This window comes from Phoenix dactylifera, chromosome 5 (assembly GCF_051530095.1).
Source record: "Phoenix dactylifera cultivar Ajwa chromosome 5, Ajwa_hap1_PhDact_Kaust_v1.1, whole genome shotgun sequence".
Classification (NCBI taxonomy): Eukaryota; Viridiplantae; Streptophyta; class Magnoliopsida; order Arecales; family Arecaceae; genus Phoenix; species Phoenix dactylifera.
The window spans coordinates 27,025,698-27,049,228 of record NC_143194.1 but is presented as its reverse complement, the minus strand read 5'-3'; the positions used below and the strand labels follow the sequence as shown (position 1 = coordinate 27,049,228).

The 23,531-nt window shown below is 38.5% G+C and overlaps 2 protein-coding genes across 5 annotated transcripts; both read right to left on the bottom strand.

Annotated features, from left to right (window-relative positions):
• Positions 1-8,427: 8,427 nt before the first annotated feature.
• LOC103696231 (beta-1,2-xylosyltransferase XYXT1-like) lies at positions 8,428-11,699 on the bottom strand. Of its 2 annotated transcripts, XM_008777777.6 has the most exons (5): positions 11,052-11,699; positions 10,853-10,930; positions 10,448-10,612; positions 10,093-10,218; positions 8,428-9,853 (listed from the first exon to the last, which is right to left on the bottom strand). In XM_008777777.6, the coding sequence occupies exons 1-5, from the start codon at positions 11,179-11,181 to the stop codon at positions 8,667-8,669; spliced, it is 1,686 nt and encodes a 561-aa protein (XP_008775999.4). In that variant the 5' UTR covers positions 11,182-11,699; the 3' UTR covers positions 8,428-8,666. The 2 variants fall into 2 exon arrangements, with proteins under 2 accessions (XP_008775999.4, XP_088578218.2); XM_088722092.2 differs by lacking the exon at positions 10,093-10,218 and having other exon boundaries at positions 11,052-11,459.
• Positions 11,700-14,627: 2,928 nt separating this feature from the next.
• On the bottom strand, positions 14,628-18,010 carry LOC103696210 (alpha-1,3-arabinosyltransferase XAT3-like). Of its 3 annotated transcripts, none has more exons than XM_026800597.4 (5): positions 17,543-18,010; positions 17,299-17,394; positions 16,899-17,063; positions 16,109-16,231; positions 14,628-15,938 (listed from the first exon to the last, which is right to left on the bottom strand). In XM_026800597.4, the coding sequence occupies exons 1-5, from the start codon at positions 17,682-17,684 to the stop codon at positions 14,755-14,757; spliced, it is 1,710 nt and encodes a 569-aa protein (XP_026656398.4). In that variant the 5' UTR covers positions 17,685-18,010; the 3' UTR covers positions 14,628-14,754. The 3 variants fall into 3 exon arrangements, with proteins under 3 accessions (XP_026656398.4, XP_008775973.4, XP_026656403.4); XM_008777751.6 differs by having other exon boundaries at positions 16,899-17,069; positions 17,543-17,932; XM_026800602.4 differs by lacking the exon at positions 16,899-17,063 and having other exon boundaries at positions 17,543-17,828.
• Between the last annotated feature and the right edge of the window lie 5,521 nt (positions 18,011-23,531).

Sequence of the window (23,531 nt, the reverse complement as noted above, 5' to 3'; positions counted from 1 at the left end):
TAATCATCTCTTCCACCTATAACAAGTACTACGCAACCTGCAACTCTAAAAAAAATACAATGAAGAATATGAATTTTTCTAGCCCAATAAGAATTCCGAATCACTATACCATAAGTAATAGAAAAATAATCACATGAGTGATACCAGGTAAAATGAATACCATATCAATACTCAGAAAGCTCAAACAATTAACATTCACATAAGCTCTCATTATCATTTTATCAAAGAAGCGCGCGCATGCCCCCGCCCCCCATATATATATATATATATATATATATATATATATATATATATATATATATATATATATCAAATATATATCAAATTTAACCAATTGTTCAACAATAATTTCTTATGTCATATCATCCGTTTCTCATTAATTTAATTTTTAAGTTCAATCCAAGACTAACAAAATTCCAACCATAAGCCCGTGAATGCAATCTCACTCATAAGCTCGTGGAGACTATCCCATACGTAAGCCCGTGGAGGCTATCCATGCATAAGCCCATAGACGCTATTTCACGTGTAAGCTTGTGAAGGCCATCCCATGAAAAGGTTAATCCAAACCATATGACACGACCGTATGAGCCCTAGAGATCATGCAAAGCCTAAGATCAACAAAAAAAATCTAAAAACTTCACAATTAATCAATTAATCCAAATAAATAATTCTATCATGTCCAAATAATCAAATTGGTTCAGTTACATGATCTTCAAATGTTCATCGGTATTAAAAAAAAATAAATTAACTAACTAATTGATAACTCTGATACTCGAACTCTATACCTAACCCATCCAAACTATGCATCCTGCGACTCTAAAAAAAAGAGAGGTAGTGTGAGCTTTACAGCCCAGTAAGAATCTCCACACATCTATACCAACACAATAATATAAGTTTAAAAAAATAGCAAAAAATTGTCACACACATCATGAAATCACAAACCAACTATTAATAATACTCGAATAAACAATATACATATGTACATCAAATATCAATAGGAATCCATCCACTTAAGAGTATTATATCATACGTCATCTCATAATTCTTCAATAGTATTTTTAGTGCTTTTCATTTCATTTCTTTTTAACTTGATTTAGATCAATTTTTTTTTTTAATTTTGGGCCAAAGTTCGGTCACATTTTCTACCCGTGCTGGAGCCATCAATAGGTATTACGTTTCTAGCCCATGATGGGACAACTGATAGTATCACATTTTCAGCCTGTGATGGGGCCTTCGATGGTATCAGATTTTTAGCCTATAACAAGGCCTTCAATAGTATCACATTTCTAGCCTATGACGGGGTAACCGATGATAACAAAATTAGCCCAAGTGGAGGAAAGTGTTCGGCGGCGGGCAGCCGCCCATGGTCGGCAACCCCCAGTGATCGACGACCCTTAGCGGTACCAGTGATGCGCCACACCCAGCAATGACCAGCCCAAACAGAAGAAGAAAATACCGAAACAGAGGGGTCTTGTTTATGACTAATCCGGCAACTCGCCGGTCGGATTCAAAGTGGAACAGTGGCCAATGACTGGAAAAAGGAGAGGTAACTCACCTTGTCTCCGGCGAGCTCCTCAGGCCGAATTGATGGTGAAAATCTCAAGTTCCTCCCACAGAATACTTTGAGATTTAAGCCTCTAATGGAGGGACTCATGTTGGTGCATTTTAATATTAAAGTTTAATATTTATATCATTTATGAGGTTCACGTATTTAATGACTCATAAATGGTTTATGTATTTAGGGAGATGAAACGTTTGTGTATTTGGGGAGATGAAGGATTCATGGGAAAATAAATGGAAATAATTTATGAACCGTTTTGAAAAATATATTTGGTGGGGGAGTTATTTTTTGGATTTTTAAGTGCATTTATGTTTATATTATTTTCATAAATTCAGAGTTACAAACTTTCTATATAAACCCTTTTTCTCCTTCATTCCAAAAAATATACAATATCATTTCATTTTACTTAAAAATATTTTAAGAAAGTTCTAGGCAAAGAAGGGTGTTTGTTTGGTGGAGCTTTGGGCTTGACTCACTCCACAAAAAAAGAACATTACCGACTCTTATTTGCCGACGCTTATTCCAAGCGTCGGCAAAAAAATTTTTCCGTCAACATTTGCCGACGCTTTTTAAAAGCGTCGGCTAATGACGACGCTTATAAGCGTCGTCGAAGTTAATATGCAATTGACGACACTTTTAACGACGCTTTTTAGCGTTGTTAAATAACGACGCTTAAAAGCGTCGTCGGAAGCCAAAAAATCACCTCATTTTAGTCCCACATCGGCGGATCTGAAAAAAAAATTTGTTTATATAGCCAAACCCAACCACTCTGCACGGACGGAATGAAGGTACCGATCGGAAAGGTTGTTTGTATTTCTGAATGGAGGAGAAGATGCAGACCGGAAATGGTAATTTTTTTTGCAAATGGAAATTCGCGACGCTTTAAAGCGTCGGGAAAGAGCGACGCTTTAAAGCGTCGCTAAATTGAAATTAGCGACGCTTTTAAAAGCGTCAGAAAATATTTTTTTCCACTGTAGCATAGGCGACGCTTTACCGACGCTTTGAAAAGCGTCGGGAGGGTTTCTACTGACGCTTTTAAGCGTCGTTAATAGCCAAAAAAAAGCGTCGCTAATGTCTAAGTTTCTTGTAGTGACTACTACAGAGTTGTCCTTGCCATATGACGATCATCGGGCTATTGTATCCTGGAGGAGATAAGTCATAGTATTTTCTGTTGCACCGGATTCTAGGCTTTGCCAACTGCAGATGGCTTGAATCTCCTTAAAGAGAGCGAGATATCTGTACCTCAGTTCGATTGGTTTAGTCCTCTTGCTGTATTTCCCCCATCAATTTTAAGAAGATTCAATGGAAATGGAGCTAATCCCTGAGAAGCACAATGGTAATGCTGGAGATCTTAACGAGCCCTTCTGTTTCAAGAGAGCCCACTTCAAGAGATGGAAAAGCAAGGTGCTATTCTATTTGAGTCTTCTCAACGTTTCCTACATTCTCACCGAGAAAAATCCAACCAAGATGTCAACCGATGAGATGACAGATGAAGAGTATCAAGCTCGTCAAAAGAAAGTGGACAAATATACTAGAGATGGGTATTACAAAATTCTCTTGCCGATAATTTCTATGATTATTACAATCCTACTTACTCTTCTGCAAAGAGTATTTGGAAAGCTTTACTGAGCAAGTATGATACTGAAGAACCTAGCGTAAAGAAATATGTAGCAAGTCGATTTTTTTGCTTTCAAATGGTGGATGGAAAATCCATTGCTGAGCAAGCACAAGATTTTCAAATGATCGTTGGAGAGGTTAGATTTGAAGGCATCAAGCTTGGGGATAACCTGATTGTGGCTGGTATTATTGACAAGCTACCACCATCATGGAGAGAATTTCAAAAAACTATATGCCACAAGTACAAGTAGACGTCCTTAGAGACCTTGATCACTCGCATACGAGTGGAGGAAGAAGCTCGAGGCCAAGATGCACTAATTACACAAGAGGGAATGAATATTCCACCACCAAGATAAATTTAATTGCTTCAAATAATGCTCTGCCTAATGATTATTTTCCTAAAAATAGTCATTTGAAGCCAAAGAGAAAAAATATGAAATTTTATGGCAAACCGCATAGTAGGAGAAACCCGAGTCAGAAAAATAGGAACCAAATACCCCCTTCACAAAACCATTCTTTTGGTGCATGTTTTGTTTGTGGCAAAAGTGGGCATATTGCTCGAACTTGCAGATTTTGAAAACATCGGCCTTTTCCTCAGGCTAATGTAGCCGAGGAATCTCTTGTAGCAATGATTATAGACATCTACATGGTTCAATGTGTTGAAGGGTGGTGGGCAGATTCTGGTGCCAATATGCATGTTTGCTATGACTTGGTTCAAAAACTACACTCCCTTCAAGGATGAGAGGACCATTATGCTGGGTGATTCTAGCCAAACAAAAGTCCTTGGAAGTGGTGAGTTTGAGCTGAAATTCACCTCTGGATGTGTGCTACTCTTGAAAGATGTACTTCATGCTCCATCATGAGGAAGAATTTGATGTTGAGTTTTCTACTCAACAAGGTTGGCTTCAAACAAACTATGAAATCTGATCAATATGTAATTAACAAAAATGGGATATTTATGGGCAAAGGATATGCTTGTGATGGTATGTTGAAGTTAAATATTAAGAGTAATAAAGCATCATCTAGTTCCGTTTATATGCTTCCTTCTATAAATTTTTGGCATTCTCATTTATGTCATATAAATAGTAGATACGTGGGAATCATTAGTTTGGGATTAATTCCAAGATTGATAAAAGATTTTGAAAAATGTGAAATTTGTAGTCAAGCAAATATCACAGAGAGGCCTCATAAAAGTGTTGAAAGAAAAACTGAATTGTTAGAACTGGTTCATACTGATTTTTGTGAATTTGAAGAAATTTTAATCCATGAAGAAAATAGATATTTTATCACCTTTATAGATATTTTTTTAAAATATACTTACGTTTACTTATTAAAAAATAAAGGTGATGCTTTTGAAAAATTCAAAGATTTTGTCCAAGAAGTTGAAAATCAATTTGGTCGAAAAATTAAAAAATTTCGAAGTGATAGAGGCTGTGAGTATGAATCTATGCATTTTAACACTTTTGTGCAATCTTTGGAAATTATCCATGAAACTACTCCTCAATACTCTCCTGCATCTAATGGTGCAGCTGAGAGAAAACATAGAACTTTGATTAATTTGACAAATGCCATGTTGATTAACTTAAATGCGCCCTTAAATCTTTAGGGTCAAGCAATTTTGACCGCGTGTTATGTGATGAATAGGGTGCCTCATAAGAAAACCAAACTCACTCCTTTTGAGTTGTGGAAAGGGTATAAGCCAAATTTAGGATATTTGAGGGTCTGGGGCTGTTTGGCTTTTGTAAGGTTAACAGAACCTAAAAGACCAAAACTTGGTGTTAGAGCTATCACTTGTGCTTTTCTTGGATATGCAGCAAACAGTACAGCCTATAAATTTTTGGATATTGAAAATAATGTACTTTTTGAGTCAGGTGATGCTATTTTCAGGAAGATAAATTTTCTTTCAAAACTAAAAATAGTCAGGGTCAATATTTGAGAGAAAATATTTTATATGAGCCTAGTTCTTCTAATTCTTCACAAAACTATGAAAATTTTGAAGTTGAGCTGAGAAGGAGTAAATGAGTTAGAGTTGAAAAAGATTTTGGCCCTGACTATTATGTTTTTAATATGGAGGAAACTCCTTTGACTTTACAAGAAGCTTTAAATTCACCTGATGCTGTGTTTTGGAAAGAGGCTGTTACTAATGAGGTGGATTCTCTAATTTCTAATCAAACTTGGAAATTAGTAGAATTACCACAGGGTTGTATAAATATTGGTTGTAAATGGGTCCTCCAAAAAAAAATTAAAACCTGATGGTTCTATTGACAAATTCAAGGTCAGGCTTGTAGCAAAAGGTTTTAAACAAAAAGCTGATCTTGATTTTTTCGATACATTTTCTCCGGTTACTAGAGATACATCCATTAGTTTATTAATTGTAGTGGCTGCAATTCATAATTGAGTATTCATCAAGTGGATATAAAAACAACTTTTTAAAATATAAAACTAGATGAGAAAATTTACATGGATCAACGTAAAGGCTTTGTAGAGCATAGTCAAGAAAGTAAAGTGTGTAAGCTCAACAAATCCCTATATGGGTTAAAACAAGCTCCTAAGCAGTGACATAAAAAAATTGATTCCTGCATGATTGAAATGACTATAAACCAAATTAATGTGATAAGTGCATATATTATAAATCTTGAGAAAATTCACATGTTATTGTTAGCCTCTATGTGGATGATTTATAAATTTTTGGCTCAAGTTTGCATGTTATAAATGAAACAAAAAATATGCTCAGTAGCTATTTTCAAATGAAAGATTTTGGTGAGGCTAATTTTATTTTGGGAATGAAAATTTCAAAAACTTTTGATGGAATTTTTCTTAATCAGTCACATTATATTGAAAGAATTTTGAAAAAAGTATAACTATTTTGATTGCAAGCATGTTACTACTCCTTTTGATGCAAATATTCATTTATTTCCTATGGAAAATGAGATTGATGTGATTAACCAAAAGGAGTATGCTAGTATTATTGGGAGCTTGCATTATGCGATTGATTGTACTAGACCTGACATTGTATGTACAATGGGAGTACTTAGTAGGTTTACTAGCAAGCCAGGTAGAGAACATTGGCATGTCATTGAGCGAGTTATGAAATATTTATCTGGTACCCAAAATTATGGGTTGTTTTGTAAAAAGTATCATGCTTTACTTCAAGGTTTTAGTGATGAAAATTGGAACACATTATCAGATAATTCTCTCTCTACTAGTAGTTATATTTTTACATTGGGTGGTGGTGCTATATGCTGAAAATCTAAAAAACAAACTATTATTGCTAACTCTACCATGGAGGCTGAACTTATAACTTTAGCTTCAGCAAGTGAGGAAGCAAACTAGTTGAGAGATTTGTTAGATGAAATCCCTTTTTGGGAGAAACTAGTTCCATCTGTGATAATTCATTGTGATAGTACTGCCCCAATTGGTAGAGTGAACAACCGTTATTATAACGATAAATCCAGGCCTATCATGAGAAAATACAGTATTGTGAGATCTTATCTGAGCAGCTGCATAATTAATGTGGATTACATTAAATCTTTTGATAATCTTGCAGATCCACTGACTGAGGCATTGTCAAGAGAAAGGGTTTGGAATATGTCGAGGGGGATGGGGCTGAAGCCTATACAATCAAGAACCACATATGAGGATGCCCAACCTGGAAACCAGAGATCCTGAAAACTAGGTTCAATGGAAAAAAACGAATCATATGGCAGTCGAAAGAAATGCACATTCTTTTTTCATCCCTATGGTGTAGGTGCATTTATCTTGTAATGTTGTGGAGGTTGAGTTTTTCAAAACTTTTAATGAAAATTTGTAGCTCATTTGAGTGGGGTGTCAGTATTACATGAGCACCCTTGACAGATTTCACCTATGTAAGCATGGAAGTGGGGCCGCTTCCTAGGAGACTTGGGCTTATTCTCAAAAATGCTCATGAAACTGGGATAGCATATGGCCATAACATGCTGGCTATTAAAGCTCATGTCAACACCTAGATTATTATGTATGAGCGGTAATTCTTTATATCCCTTAAGTAGCCATAGTTCAAGTCTGAGATCACTACTAGCTCTGGAGTAGAGATTGTTGTTTCACTAAGTGAAGGTTCAATGGAGAGCACACCTTTATGATGCATAATGATCTCTCTTTGCCTAGTAATTTCTCTAAACTTTGGTATTAATATTAAAATGAGTGAGGGAATATCGGTGCATTTTAATATTAAAGTTTAATATTTATATCATTTATGAGGTTCACGTATTTAATGACTCATGAATGGTTTATGTATTTAAGGAGATAAAAGTATTTGGGGAGATGAAGGATTCATGGGGAAATAAATGGGAATAATTCATGAACCGTTTTGAAAAATGTATTTGGTGGGGGAGTTACTTTTAAGATTTTTAAGTGCATTTATGTTTTTATTATTTTCATAAATTCAAAGTTACAAAGTCTCTATATAAACCCTTCTCCCTCTTCATTCCAAAAAATATACAATATCATTTCATTTTACCCATAAAAAAATTTTGAGAGACTTCTTGGAAAAGAAGGGTGTTTCTTTGGTGGAGCTTTGGACTTGACTACTTGCGCAGAGTTGTCCTTGTCATATGACGATCGTCAGGCTATTGTATCCTAGAGGTGATAAGTCATAGTATTTTCTGCTGCATGGGTTTTAGGTTTTGCCAACTGCAGAGGGCTTGAATCTGCTTAAAGAGAGTGAGATATCCGTGCCTTAGTCCGATTGGTTTAGTCCTCTTGTTGTATTTCCCCCATCAACTCCCAAGGATGATGCCAAAGGAGAGGGGAAGGGGATCCCTTAAAAGGATGCAAAAGGGTGACTACTTTCCACTGGGTGTGAAACTGCTTGTGAATTGCTGGGCTTCTAGATTCACGTCATCTAACTCATACGTCCAACTCTAAGCTGTACCACATTTAATACCAGAATGAAAGTATTTTCTTCCATACTGGAACTTGTTCCCTTGCTTAGTGAACCATAACTATCGGATTTGTTTGGAGTGAGAAGGCAAGCTATTTTCTCCTTGTCATCCTCCCTTTTTTAATATATATATAACAGGGTAAGGGGAAGAGAATTAGCCAGGTCTAACACTTGGGAGGACAACCCAGGACTAAAACCTGGACCTTATTTTGTAATTCAAAAGTTCAAGTGCAGGCTGAACCATGTTAGAGAATGCGTGTTGTATCCTGAAAATATGAAACACTTTTGATGACAGCAGAGTCCAATAGATAGTTGAATCAAAATCCTCTGATGAAACGAGAAACCAAAGTTGAAATTGAGAATGTAGCAATACATTTCTTATTGATCAGAAATAAGTGAAGTAGACACCCATCTTTGGTGTAGTTAAAGATGGTCCACGTTCACTCCTGATGCAATTTACAAGCTTTGTCCCTTCTAAAACTTCCCTTCTAGTCAACCTTCTCCTTTGGGACAAATTTGTGGTGAAAAATCAACCGGAAGAAGATATAGTAAAGCTCCAACTTTCCTCTACTATTGATGGAGGAGCTCAAGGGCTTTCAAGAGAACAGGTTTAAACCTCTCCATATCAAGCTTCACATTTTGCTTATATAGGTATATTTCCCCCATAGCTGTCCATCCAAGCTTGTGAACTGACATGGGGTCCTTGAACACAGGGTGGTCCTTAGGATACAGATCTATCAGAGTGCTCTCCTCTTCACTGATACTGTATTCCAAGTACTTCAGCTTCCTGTCCTTGGAAGGGTCCCCATAGTCAATCTTAGCTATCGCTTCCAACCCTCCAAAAGGGACTATTTGGATCAACACCGCATTCGTTGGAAGGAAAATGAGATTGGTGAGCCCAGCCCCATGCACTCCCATCATCACATCACATGAGTTCACAATTTGCGAAAACTGAGCGACGTTCGACTCGAATCTGGCCTCTGCAACCACCACCTCGTAGCCCAACTCTGTGGCCTTCTGAACGATCTCTTCCAGATTGGCGAATCTTCGAGTCAATCCCCTTGATATGACCAGCAGCCTAGGCTTCCTTTCCGGAAGCTCTGCCACCTTTATTGCTAGATCTTTCTTGAGCGAATAAGCACTCCTCAAGAATTCTGAGAAGTCCGACATGGAGTACCCATTTGGAGCTCTCGAGGGGTCGATGCTCAAATCCTTGTGGCTGTGGAGGCCAACGATCGCATGCGGGTAGCAATGCACTCGATCATCGTTGTCGAAATCTATAATTTCATATCTCGAGAGCTTGTTGAGAATCAGGCGATACTTGTTGACCCACCAAAGGTGCATGTGGTTTATGAGGAGTTGAACTTCTCCATCAAATTGTCTCGAAGTTATGAACAGAGGAATCAGCACGTCATTGAAGTCATGGTAGTAGTTTCCGTTGTAGCCACCATTGAAGAACACGATGCCAGGTACGTTATGATAAACCGTGCACCGAGGAGCTTCAAGACCGTTCGATAATTTGACGGAGACCTCCTTGATATTTGCCATTAAGCTGCGGTCTCCTTTGCGAGCATAAGCTTTAATCTGCCATGATTGATTTGATTCCGGATTGTCTCTTTGGTTCGAAGTAACAAACACCACAGAGGAGGACTTTCCATGGATTCTAACATCACCGTTCGCTTCGCAGACATCAGATCTCTGTTCAGAAAAATCACAAATCGGCTTCTTTTGAGGCTCCACATTCTCTCTTCTTCCACCTTGGCACAAGGAAAGCAGCTCATGTTATTATATGCCGAACAAGGCTTAACCATCTAAGATGCTGAATCATATACAGCGTTTCATCGAGTTATTTGACAGTTTTTTCAGTTACCTGGCATGACCAGCCTACTGGTACTGGATATATATATATATATATATATATATATATATATATATAGATAGATAGATATGCATGCGAAAAAGAAGAGTTGCTGGGATCCAATAACTATCAACATACCGAGTTGCTTGGGGTTGATGATGACCTCTTTCTTCATTGGATCACCAATTGTAGGAGATGAATTTTTGTCGGGGACCTTATAATCACCATGCTTTTCATGTCGATCCTCTATCCTGTTTTCGCTCCCTGTAACAGAACATTAGGCTTCTCCTTTTATTTATCTGTCTAATATAAAATTTGATCTATCCATTCAAACTTACAAAACCAACTAGATCGCATACTATGAACTACTTCGAATCCAATCAGATGTCCTGAACATGGATTAAATTTATCACCTGGCTATCCTCCAAGGAGACCCAACTAGCAAATCTTTAAAGCTTTTAAACTAATTATAGGTTCAAATCATTTGGCTCACCTAGTTTTTGAATATTCCTTGCATCTTGTCTTCCAGAGGGAGGATCACTTTTTGCAGGTAACGAGTTCGATTGCGTTCTCGTTACATCATTTTTGTTGCAGAGATTTGATCTCGGGTCTGAAGAACTGCAGCTTGGCTTGTGCTCCTGTCTGGCTTTTCCCGGTCCTGCATACTCCCAATAATCGCTGTAGGATAAGCCATATATGGAAACTAAAAGCCCAACAAATCTAACTACTTAAATCATAACCAGAGCATAACCCATCCAACTTAATGATCAAACCAACAGCTCATTCTGGTTATATATTTATGCTATATCTGCATAAATTTCAAGGCCTATACGAACCGGAGGTTCAATTCGAGCAATGAAAAACAATGATTCCCAAGGAACTCATAAGCTTTTCTTACCTGATTCTCGAGAGCTCATCTTGTCTTCCACCACTGGAGTTTTATGAACTCCATATATTGATGTTAACCGGGAATCAGCTGGAAAACCAATAAGATTTACAAGTTTTAGCTAGTTAAAGACTTCTATATTATTACAACTTATTGATTCAGACTTTGACATTATTAAGTTGAAAACAGAGAGAGAGTGAGAGACGCTTACCATTAAGGAAAGGAATCACAACAGGATCAGACATGGAAATGTAGAATATCAAGGCCACAAAGCATCCAACAAACAGTCCTACACCGAGCTTCTGGGGCTCGACTCGGCTGAAGTTCCTAGAAGACTTCATCTTGAACCCTGTCTTCTGATATCGCTAACTCTTGATCGTTTAGCTGGACAACGCCACCTTTCTCACGGAGGAAGCCGGAGGAAGCTGACACCAGGCTCTCGCTCTTATTGCTTTCGTGCTATTTTTAGGCAAGCTTTCATGGCTTGTTATGGCCTCCTTAAAGGTATATTTTAATAGGAGCCATCAGTTTTTACTTCCACAACGTGTTGTTTGGTTTGGACTTTGGAGGTGGACTGGATCCAAGATAGACCACTTGAGGATGGCTTCGTTATGGATGTAGTTGAAAGTTTTTTCTTCCAGTTGTATATGTTTGGTGGCTTGTGGGAACTCACGAATGAAGCAAATTAATACAGACAGCTTGGCTCTTTAAGCAACATGGCGATGCTTCTTCTCCCTCATTTAAGTATCACTATTTATTATTTACTGATGAGCATCCAAGTGATGGATCTCTTCCTCCCCCGGTCTTTAAATTAAAAATCCTAGCAGGTTACGTGCTTGACCTGTCACTTGTGCTAGCTTGATACAGTAGGGCTTTTCCTTTCTTTTTTTTCTTCTCAAAAAAGGTTTTTTAATTTCATATGAGTTTTTTTATTCTTAAAGCAAGATGGAGTGAAATAATGGCCTAAATTTTTGAAAGTGATTTAGATGGTTCGATGGTTTATTTGTTTGCCTATGGACTGCTGAAGACTTACCCTAGGCACTTCTTAAGATCTATGTCATTTCCAAGATGGTGCTTCTATGTATGTCCCATACATGAGAGTTTTGGGTGTTAATTTGGTAGGGACCAAGATGGATGGACGTCAGGTTCTTGATGCATGACAATGACCATCGGATCAATTCATTGTCCAATTATTGCTTCAGTTAATGTCGATGGACCAACTACTGAAGAGCCCTGTTGTCTTCTTTTCTAAAAACGTTTGAGAGCAAAGCTCCAAGGAAATTAAACCTCGTTGATTCCAAGGCCAACGCCAGGAGCAGAAGCAACCATCTGCCTTCTTTTTCTTGTAATGGATTGTATGCTGTTTCCAACCACTTGATCTTAAATTCTTCGTTGAGTGATAAAGAAAGTAATGAACGGCTCATTATCTGGTCCCAAGCAGCTGTCGAGGTATATATAAATTTGTCGCACATAAAGCCCAGTGTGCGAAAGTACACATGAAATTCTTCTTATGCCGAAGCAACGGATAGGAAAAGTATTACTTGGTTGGCTCGTGACATAGTGCTAATAGTGCTGTTTGGACGCTTAGAGAAAGGAATTATCCAGCTAACGAGCCAAATATCACTCAAAAGGAAGGAATGACTTATTTAATCAATGAACGGGGAAAAAAAAAAAAAAGTACTTAACCAGATTAAAATTATTTTAGAGAAGGATAGCATAATATTAGTATAATTTTAGAAATCACTTAACAACTTGTATCGCGTATAATATTTTTTTTATTAACATAATTCTGTATCAATTTATATTATTTTTTTTATTAACATAATTTTGTTAGAGTAATTTTAGGGATCACATAACAATTTGTATCGGTCACTAATATTTTTCATTGTTAGACTATATTATTTTTTTGTATGGAGCTTCTATACAAATATATATAATTTTTGAGATATACCGAGAAAAAAATAAAATTATTATTATTTTTTATAAATATTTTAATATATAATTTTAACCGTCTAAATTCTCTCTCTCTCTCTCTCTCTCCCCTCTTTTATTTTTTCCACTGCTTCATCGTACCAGAGTGCTAACCAAATAGTAGGGTAGAGTACTAACAATAATTTTTTTTTTTTTTAGGTAGTTAGGAAGTGAATTCCAATAGTTAATGCTGTTCAAGGAATGATTAGGTATTTAGACACAGCCAAAGGAGGTGATGGATCGACGTGCATAAAAAATGGTGCGCGGAGGTCCACACAAGAGGCCTACCATGGGGAGGGAGTGGTTCGTGTTCAGGTGTACGGCGGCTGGAACGAAATGGAAAGGTTTTGGTGGCTCCGCCGGGTAATCGGGCATCCTGTTTGACGAGCACAGCAGCGGAATGGGAAGGCATGTTGTTCGGTGAGCGGCAGGCGACGCAGGGAATGTGTTCGATGAAATGTTCGAGAGAGATGTAACTTCACCGGAGTTCGGTAGTAGTCTTGGCATTTCTCGGTGGCTGGCAGTAGGTTGAGATGGGCCTCGAGCCGGTGGGGGTCATGCCATGACGTACCCAATATTTATACTATGGTGGTAAACCCACACTCCATTCTTGTTCCTATTTGCCTTGAATTTACTTGGTTTTCGTTTGGTAGGATAACCATATAAGCGGACCTTTTGGAATGTGGACGTTTTCCACATGTTGATGTCTCTATATAATGTTAAAAAAAAAGATTTGGTTAAGTTAGGGAGATTAAATAGCTGGGAGGTGAGCCCATCATTTGCCTGTGCGGTGCAACTGCTGCCCCGGCTAGGAACATTGCAATTTATCTTAGAAAGAACTGAGACAACGATAGATTTTTTGGCCCAAAACACCGTTGTTTTTTTCTCTCCACGGATGCCAAACAAACAACAATCGGCAATCGATCCCAGGCCTTCCTGTACCTGCTCTGATCCTTTTCTTTCGCCATGTGGTCCATGAAAAAAGTGCAGTAGGTCGTCTTCAAAATTTGAGGGGCTTCAACTTATGGCAAACCGCATATGAAGTAGAATGGTGGTTTATAGTATCATTACTGCAGTGACAAAAGGGAGCATCCTCCATCATCTCTCAATGTGTAACCTATTTTTTAGAGCCAGCCATAGGAAGAACTTTGTTTTCTCTGGGGCTTCAATGATTCATGGAAAAAAGTCCACTTGATCTCACAAATTTGTACAAAGATTTTATTGTGAACAGTTGATCTGAAGTTAAAACAGCAGTGAGTTAGTTTATGATGAAAGTTGGAGAGGGGAGATCAAAGATAGCAAATTACTGAGTTCTGCTCTCTTTTCATCATTTAGGTTGATTCAAAAAGAGACATCCTGCTTTGTTCTCTTTTTACATTGTGAGGACACTGTGGCATTGGATCTGGTAGTTTCTGATTATAGCTGTGGAAATTGAAGGCAGAGGGGGTATTGTTCACCCAAGAATCCTCCCAAAATCTGCTCATTTCACTGTTGCCTTCCCAGTTTTCTTCTCGAGTAATTTCCTCAACATATCCGCGAATCCTCATTTGACTCTATTACAACATCGTTATGGTGTTTTAGCTATAATTGAGATCTAAACCCTAGGGACATTGGGGGCAGCACATCAAGAAACACAAGTGGTTCACTAGCTAGAAGCTTCAAAAGACCAGGTGAGGGAAGGCATGGGAATTAATGTGACAATTTTTTATTATGACTAACACAAAGTTAAACTTGTGTTTTGTCGGGGAATTTATGATATACAAAAGATATCAATATGTAAGTATGTAAATAAAGATATTTATATTTGCAATTAACCTATAAAAAGAGGGATTGTATATATATAAAAAAAAGAGAGAGAGAAACTCTGTCTTTCTTGAAAACGAACAAAACAGTGAGACAATAATTAAAATACTAAAGATACAGCCGATGCCTTTATTCTATTGTTAATGGAGGAGCTCGAGGGCTTTCAGCAGAACAGGTCTAAACCTTCTCAAATCAAGCTTCACATTTTGTTCAACTAGGTATACTTTCCCCATAGCAAGCCATCCACGCCTGTGAAATGACATGGGATCTTTGAACACAGGGTGGTCTCTAGGGTACAGATCTATAAGAGTGCTCTCTTTTTCACTGATGCTATACTCCATGTACTGCAGCTTCATGTTCCCGGCTGGGTCCCCATAGTCATACCTAGCTATCTTTTCCAACCTACCCCAGGGGACTACCTGGATAAACACTGCACCCATTGGAAGGAACAACATATTTGTGAGCCCGGCCCCATGCACGCCCATCATCACATCGCACGAGTTGATGATGTGTGCAAACTCGGCAACTTGAGTCTCAAACTTGGCCTCTGCTCTCAGCACCTCGTAGCCCAACTCCTCTGCCATTTTAACAACTTCCTCGACATTCGTAAGCCTTCTAGTTCGATGTCTATCTATGATTGCAAGCCTTGGCTTCCTCTCGGGATGTAATCCCATCTTGATGGGCGAGTCTCGATCGAGGGAGTAGGCGCTGCTCACAAATTTTGTGAAGTCGACCATGGAATACCCATTTGGAGCTCTCGAGGGGTCGATGGCCATATCTTCATGGCTTTCGAGGCCGACGATAGCATGGGGGTAGCAGCGAACTTGATCATCGTTGTCGAAATCGATAATCTCATATCGAGTGAGCTTTTGCAGGATATGGCGGTACTTGTGCACCCACCAGAGCTGTGTGTTGGTTATGAGCAACTGGACTTCTCCATTAAATTGTCTCGAAGTTATGAAGAGAGGAATCAGTGCGTCATTGAAGTCGTGGTATACGTTTCCAGTGTACCCACCAACTGCGAATACAATGGCGGGGACGCTGTGATGGAGGGTGCAACGAGGGGCATCGATACTGCTCGACAGTTTAACGGACACTACCCTGATTTTCTCCATTATGGTTTTGTCGAACTTACGAGCGTAAGTCCTGAGTCGCCACGACTCATTTGGTTCTGGATCGCCCATCTGATTGGAAGCAACGAACACCACGGAGGAGGACTTCCCATGAATCCTGACGTCTCCTTCCATTCTACAGATATCAGATCTTGCGCTAGAAAAATCGCACATTGGCTTCCTTTGAGGCTTGACAGCCTCACTGCTTTCACCTTCACAAAGAGAGAGAAGAACCCACATTAGACACTGGCAGTGGGAACCAGAAGTTGTGTTATGACAGCTTCTTCAGCTATTTTCGCTGAAATAGCATATTGGATATTTATAAATGCCAGTTTAAGCAGTTGCGACTCTGAGATTCAATGTAGAAAGGAAACCAACATACCTAGTTGCTTGGGATTCATGATATTTTCTTTCTGAGTTGAATCACCAGTAGTAGAAGAATTTTTGTCTGGGACCCTGCTGCCGCCATCCTTTTCATGCTGATCCTCTCTGATGTTTTCGTTCCCTGTAACAAAGAAGAATAGGTTTCGTGATTAGACACCAGGAGCTCAGGTTGATTGCGGCAGGGAACAACGCATTTTCGATGAGTCTATCCTAGTGGCAGAGCTGCTCGCGGCGTGGGAGGGTCTCGTATATTCTAGTGTATACTTGGGGGCCCAGCGGATATTCTTGGTCAGGTGCGGACGTGCCAGGCCAGATCTACACCCACTAGTCAGGGATGTCTGTCATCTTCTGGGCAGTCTTGATTCTTTTTGGGTCGCACATGTTTTTCGGGAGGCGAACAGTGCAGTGGACTGAGTCATCTCCTCCGCAGCTCATCATTCTGGAGCCTATATATGAGATGGCAGTGGCCCCATCCCACAGAGCCTCAATCGTGTTTTGTCTTTTAATTTCTCATGGCATACTCACATCTATGTGTAAGTGGACCCCCCCTCCAAAAAAAAAAGAAAAAAAGAAAAAAAGAAAAATAAAAATAGAAGAATAGGTTTCCCTTTGAAGCGAGCTACTGGAAAACAGCTAGGGTTGTACGATGCCAACTACTGGAAATCCAAACTGTGTGCTCAATTATTGATTTGCAGCTGGGATTACTTGCTGATGGAGCCTAGTCAACTCGCACATCTTTTAAGTTTTAACCTGTGATATTAGTATGAAAACTCTAATCATTGGCTCACCGAGTTGCTGGGCGCTAATTGCATCTTGCCTTCCAGAGGAAGCATCATGAATCATAGATGATGAATTCCGTCGCACATTAATAGCATCATTCTCCTCGAAGAGATCTGATCCTGGATGCGAAGCATCACTGCTTAGTTTATTCTCCTCTGCAGCATTTCGCGGTCCTGCATCTTCTCAATGATTACAATATGATCGGTCATGTTGTCGATCAAAGAACCCAATAGATCTTAAGAGATGAACAAAGATTGTATAATCTAGTGGAAGGATCAAACTCAAAAAGACTCATCATGGTCATGCTCACTTTTAACTAAACGAGTTTCGAGAGCTATACGAATCAGAGGATCAATTCAGGCAACGATAAATAGTAGTTGCCAATTTCATGTCATATTCTGGTCTTACCTACTTGCGGCGAATTCATCTTGTGCTCCACCATGGGACTAGAAGGAACTCCACGAGCTGGCGCTGCTCGGGGCTCAACTGTAAAGCCAACTGGACCTACAAGAATTTTAACGCAATGCTAAATTTAAATTCTCATGCAGCTTGTTTCATATGGTTTGCAAATCCACCAATCTCGCATAGCTAGCAGCTGCTGAATCCATGGCTACAGACAGTGAGATTATCAGTTTGGTCGAAAGCGACTTACCGGTCGGTAGAGGAGTTACATAACGATCGGACATGGACATGTAGATCATCAAGGCAAGAAAGCATCCAATGAGCAATCCGAAACTAAGCGATCGGGGTTCGATTCGACCTATGTTCCTAACAAACTCCTTCTCATTCCCCATCTTCTAGATATCAGTGGCTCTATGCAATCTCCTCCTTAACACCTTAGTCGCAGACGAAGATAGCAGAAAGCTGGCACCACCCGGCTCTCTTTATTGCTTTCCTTTGTGGCTGCTAAGGCCAACTAGCTAGTATTTCTAATGGGGAAGTGAGGGAAGGAGCATTGCAATTGACTAGAATATTTCCACATTCAATTTTGTCCTTGAGACCTCTTGTTTAGTTTTAGAGAGTGACGGGATCCAAACTCCACGACTTTGGAGTGATTCTCAAGGAATATTAACCAGTTGGCGACTTCAAATGAGACGGCAAGGCTGTCTTGGTCATCCTTGCGTGAAAAAAATTAAGTATGCAGCATTTATACATGCTTCACATGCCACTCGAAAATATGATTGTGGTCTAGGAGTATTTTATTGACTAAAAGCTAGATGACGTGAAGTCACGGCATAAATTGCAGGTTGTACCCATGCAAGATTTATGTGAATGCCGTTTTTTATCCAAAAAAAAAAAAGAAGCGATAGCATAAATTTGAAAACGATTTAGCATGGTTTTATAGCACTCCTCGGACCTATCCCTTCTTAGAAATGAGATAACAGAGCTTTTCATTGTCTTAACGAAGGAGGAAGAGCATGTTTCTTCCTTTTCTCAACGGATAAAAATAATAATAAAAGAATAAGAAAACAGGAACTTTTCGAGTGGTTGGGGTTGCAAGGATGCGGCAAAATCTTGTAGTCAAAAGTCTGAATGAACAGATTGGTTGCATGGTTATGGTCGCAAGTTGCAGCAATTCAATAATTAATTTATAGTAAAGAAGTATAATGATTAGGCACCTTAGACCAATCCAGAAGTCAACTTTTCCCTCGCCGACTTCGCTAGATAATCTACAGAGTTACTTTAAGGCCACCTATGCTTTTAATTTTTATAAAAAAGTACGAGTCATTGACGTCTGAGAATGCCTTCTTAACCTCCCACAGTTTGCAAAACAGAGCTATCGGTCAGCCTTTGCAGCCTTCCGCTATTGAGAGGATGGTTCATTCTCAAACCTTGAAAAAGATACACCATCAACCATGTAAATGAAAAGCCTCTGCTTTTCAACGGTTTCGATCATCTATATCTCATTCTTTATGTAATTGCATATCAGCAGCAGCAGTGCCAGTGTGCCAAACATGCTAAATTTCCAAGATATTGCACCTGTCTTCTGTTGCGAGGTCTTGTTTAAAAGCTCAAGAGGTGCTCCATCACAAAGTCATTCATATAAGTATTCTATGAGATAATTGGTGGGTCTTCCACCATTATTCTCTGAAAAAGAAGGAAGTCATTAAATTTAATTAGAAGAATAATGTTTCTTAGAGTATGCACTCCACAAGCCATATTTCATATTTGATGATGTCCTCAACGAAGAAATTCTACGTTAGCCATGTGGAGTATAGGTGGGTGAAGGAAGGCACGATTCATGAGCTTTTGATTCTTATAACAAGAATTAGTATCCACTAGCTTCTTTTTTATACTTTATATTTATTAATGGTCTTTCCCTAGTGATCTATCAAAGACCCTGTTCTAAGCTACTAGAAAAAACTCTAGATCTCATTGCCCACTGGTTGTGTCCAAGTGTCAGGTTCTAGAAAGCAGTCCTTTAATATGTTACTGTAACAACTATTAAGTGAAAATAGTGCATCAACCCTACAAGTATAGGGTTACCCTCTCCGGGAAGAACACATGGGATGTTCCCTTCTAAGGGAAAGGAAGCTCCATGTTCAAGTTCAACACGTAATCATTCCAAAGACTCGCTCAACGTTAACAAAACTGTGATGATATATTAATGGCATTCTAGATCTTGTGGGAACCTGTCCACAGCCCTCCCTGGACTACACATGTTCAACTTCTCCTTGTTCCCACTAAGATAAGGTTGGAACCATTGACTTTATATGTATGTAAAAAGAATGATTACAGAAAATTAATAATATCTGGCTTTTGGAAGATGTTAGGAGATCTGGTATGATGGTATTTACAAAGCGTCCAATCTCCTCCTCCTCCTCCCCTTGCATTCCTTGCAAACCGTAGATATCTTGTGCTTGCAGCGGATATCCCGGCATGAAATTTCAAATGGTTTCTAAGATAATTATCCAATTGGAAGTTGAAACAGAGTTCTTTTTTCTTATCGATTAATGAACAAGATTGCTTAAAAAGTGGCAAGCACGTAGTCATCATGTAGCGTCCATACCATCTTTTTTCTTTTTATTTTTTCTTTTGACGATGTTGGTAGAATGTAGTGTCAATAACTTATTGAAGAGACATGAAGAGAGATTTTTTTGCCATGAGATTGGCAGAATGATTTGCTTCTTCTAAGACACCTTGGTGATTGGGGTTATACTGGAATAAGTGGTGATGAATTTTATCAACTTATTATGCCAAAGAAATTTTTGTAACTCGCTTTATTCCAAGGGTAGATCGAGGAGATATTTCAGGAAGTTATAGAATTCACTCCTTCCCACTTAATCCGAAAGAAGGATAAAACTATTCCATTGCCAAGGTAGAACAAATGAAGTGCAGGTTAGAAGGGATCTATGGTAGTTTATTTTAAGCTACTTTGCCTCCAATGCATCAATATGCATGCTTGAACCAAATAAAATCTAATAACTCGATACAACTTTCTTCAGATGTCTAATAATTGGTCATGCATTCCCATGGAAAAAATAGGTGTATGCATGCATGTGTGCAGGCACATGGGTGTAGCAAAAAGGGACAAAATTTAACAAAAAAGCAGACAAAAGCGCACATGAAACGGGGATGAATATTTCTTTTTTTTTAAGAGATTAATAGTTTCTTAGCAAATATTAATAGTTAAGTACAATTTCATACATATAGATAGTTACAACGTACACATGCACAGCCAAATGGAACAAAAAATTGGAGAGAAAACTAAGTGTCAGATAAAAAGGCACAAAAGTAGATCTTCTTGAGGGATTAATAAAAAGAAAGAAAGGGAGGGTAGAGGGCTTCAAGGTAGTTACCCATCCAGTAATATTTCGTTAAATATCGGTACTAAAAAAATAAAAGGTACCTAGTAAAAAATGGGAAGCATTGTATTGATTAAAAGATTTTTCTTGTTTGTTTAGAAAAAAGAAATAAACGGGGTTTTTCTAGAGAATATTTAAGGAACCTGCTAGTTGCTCAAAATAATAATAATAAAAAAGATAAGTAAAATTGTTATATTTGATTTTTCATCTACCATTTTAAAGTTATGCTATTTTTTCTATTAAATTGTTAAGATTCTATCAGAAAACCCAAATGTTTAGATAGATGGATCCAAGAGTACGAAAGCACCACAAGAGTTCTTAACCTATCTAATGTGAGACTATTATTCCTCAATACCTCCTCTCATGTGTAGAGCTCGAGACACAAAACTTAGATTAGTAGGTGAGAGTGTGGAAGTTTTGGTAGGCAAAAAGGACCGGTGGGCTCTGATATTATGTTAAGATCCTATCTAAACACCCGTGTTTTTAGATAGGATCTAAACATAAATATCAAAAAAAGAATGATCGGGTAGAGAAACATTTTATTCATGCACACCCATAAGAAAACATTTGATTAATGCTTCAAAATTAAGTTTCTGACGAACTAATACTTCTATGTAAAAATTGCGAGGACCCAATTACTACATTCTATCAAATTTTTAAGTCATGATATCAACCGTTACAAGATTAGGAATAATCGAGTCAGTTCCAATGAAATTAGCATTGGAATGAACAAAATTTGAACCAAGCAATCTCTATCCTCGTTCACTTCCCTGCTGATATGAGAGATCCGAAAAAAGATTAGACCATCATAACCCAAATATCAGCAAGAAGACGGCGACATATTCTATCTATCTTCTACCTTATCCCGGTCATAACTGTTCCAAAGTCACCCTTGAACTGGATATGAAAACCAATACTTTAGTATTTTTTTTTGGACTAAATGGTTGTTAACCAGCATGCACCTAATTGAATTAATAAAATGAGAACATTCTAGATTCTGGTGTTTTTTTTGAGAATCTTTGTAAATGCTCCACTACTTCTTCTTACAAGCATCAATATTTTCTATCCTGATTATTAAACACTTGGTTTGAAACCATTTAGCTTCTTTTTTTTGCATCTGTTCCTCTTATCTCCGGATAATGTAACTTATTTCTGCTCCTCATCTCTATTGTAAATATGATTAATCTTCGGGTGGCTCCTTTTCCCTCCCCTTTACATTAAAATAAAAAATAAAAATAAATTGAGAGAGGGGTGGAACCCACCTAAGAGCCCACCCTGTACAAACAAGTCAGAACAAATTGTAACAGCAATCCTGATAAGCCAAATGGGACCAAAACAAAGCAACTAGATATGAAAACCAATACTTTAGTGTTTTTTTTTTTTGGACTAAGTGGTTGCTAGCCACCGTTCACCTAATTGAATTAATAAAATGAGAGAGGGGTGAACCCAACTAAGAGCCCACCCTGTACAAACAAGTCAGAACAAATTGTAACATCAATCCTCATAAGCCAAATGGGACCAAAACAGAGCAACCCCACTAGAAAACAAGATCCTCTGGTGGATCTGTGGATTTGGGGAATATCGAATTGATCCAAGGTTGTCTCTTTGGAAGAAACTGCAAGGAATCGTTTAGTTGGCTAACAAGATTGGCCTTAAGCAATATTTCATACAGGTTGATGGGACACAAAGCTCCAGTTTGGATTCTGGCGGCATTCGGCATACACCTCATACCCTGGTCCCAGGTCACAAATCTCATGCATGCACTCATTATGCCACTGCAGCGAATCAACAGGGACCAGGCACCAACCACATTTTATTCACTGGCAAGGTGGCGCCAATAAAAAAACCCTACGTGGATGCCATGCATGATAACATGAAAGATGCTCATTTCATACCTCAATGCAATGATGGTAACTCAAAAGGATATAGTGCAAGGTGTTTAGAATCCATGACCTCTAGATGGAGCAAGATACCTATTCCATGAATAGGTGTTTGACATGTCTATACTATTTCTTTTTATATGCAATGTTCAGAGAAAGCATCAATTGTTATGAGAAGTTCAGAATCTCATCGACTTCAGTAGACTGTAGGAAGTTTTCTGAGTTATGCTGATACTGCTGATTTACTAACAATTGCATAATTTGTCTTTCCTATCGTATCGAGAAAAATAATGAGAAAACTAAAAGAGCAATGTAATGGGGCACCAATTCAGTCGCAGGAGGAAAAAAAAAAAGAAGAAGATGATTGGTGCAATAACCCGGTTCTTGGGCTTGTGGGCTGGCCCAGAGTGGCCAGGCCTGAACCGCCCTAACTTGCCAGCCTGGGCTTGTGGGCCGGCCCGAATAGGCTAGGCCCAAAGCCGACCAGTGCTCGGCCTATAGGAAAATTTTATTATTATTAAAATTATATTATTTCTTGCTGTTTTTAAACTTATATTATTATTGTTTGGTGTGGATGCGTATGGATTATTACTATGTTGTAAAGCTCACGACCCCTTTCTCTTTCTCTTTTTCAGAGTTGCAGGTTGCATAATACATGGCTATGGTTGAAATTGTAGGTAGACGGATGATTAGATAGAGCATCACCGATACTGGTTAAAATTTTGTAATTGAATCAATTTTGTTGTTTGGTATGAATTAATATTATTGTTGATTACGAATATTGAGGTTGTACTATATTTTTAGGCATTGCATGCTCTCTAGAGCTCTGTTCTAGAGAATGTGTGGCCGTGTCATGTGCCGGACTTGGGTGCTGAGTTTGGGGCGTGACAATTGGTGTGGCTCACAGTCTAATACATGCGGGGTTGGTTGAGTTTCCAAGCCAACGTCATGAGGG

Bases quoted from the DNA above. Each gene is read 5' to 3' on its own strand.
- LOC103696231 (XM_008777777.6), bottom strand. From the start codon at position 11,181: ATGAAGTCTTCTAGGAACTTCAGCCGAGTCGAGCCCCAGAAGCTCGGT. The intron at 10,613-10,852 runs GTAAGAAAAGCT...GGGAGTATGCAG, and splicing joins GATGAGCTCTCGAGAATCAG to GACCGGGAAAAGCCAGACAG. The intron at 9,854-10,092 runs GTATGTTGATAG...CCTTGTGCCAAG, and splicing joins CATCAACCCCAAGCAACTCG to GTGGAAGAAGAGAGAATGTG.
- LOC103696210 (XM_008777751.6), bottom strand. From the start codon at position 17,684: ATGGGGAATGAGAAGGAGTTTGTTAGGAACATAGGTCGAATCGAACCC. The intron at 17,070-17,298 runs GTAAGACCAGAA...ATCATTGAGAAG, and splicing joins GATGAATTCGCCGCAAGTAG to ATGCAGGACCGCGAAATGCT. The intron at 16,232-16,898 runs GTGAGCCAATGA...TCTTTGTTACAG, and splicing joins AATTAGCGCCCAGCAACTCG to GGAACGAAAACATCAGAGAG.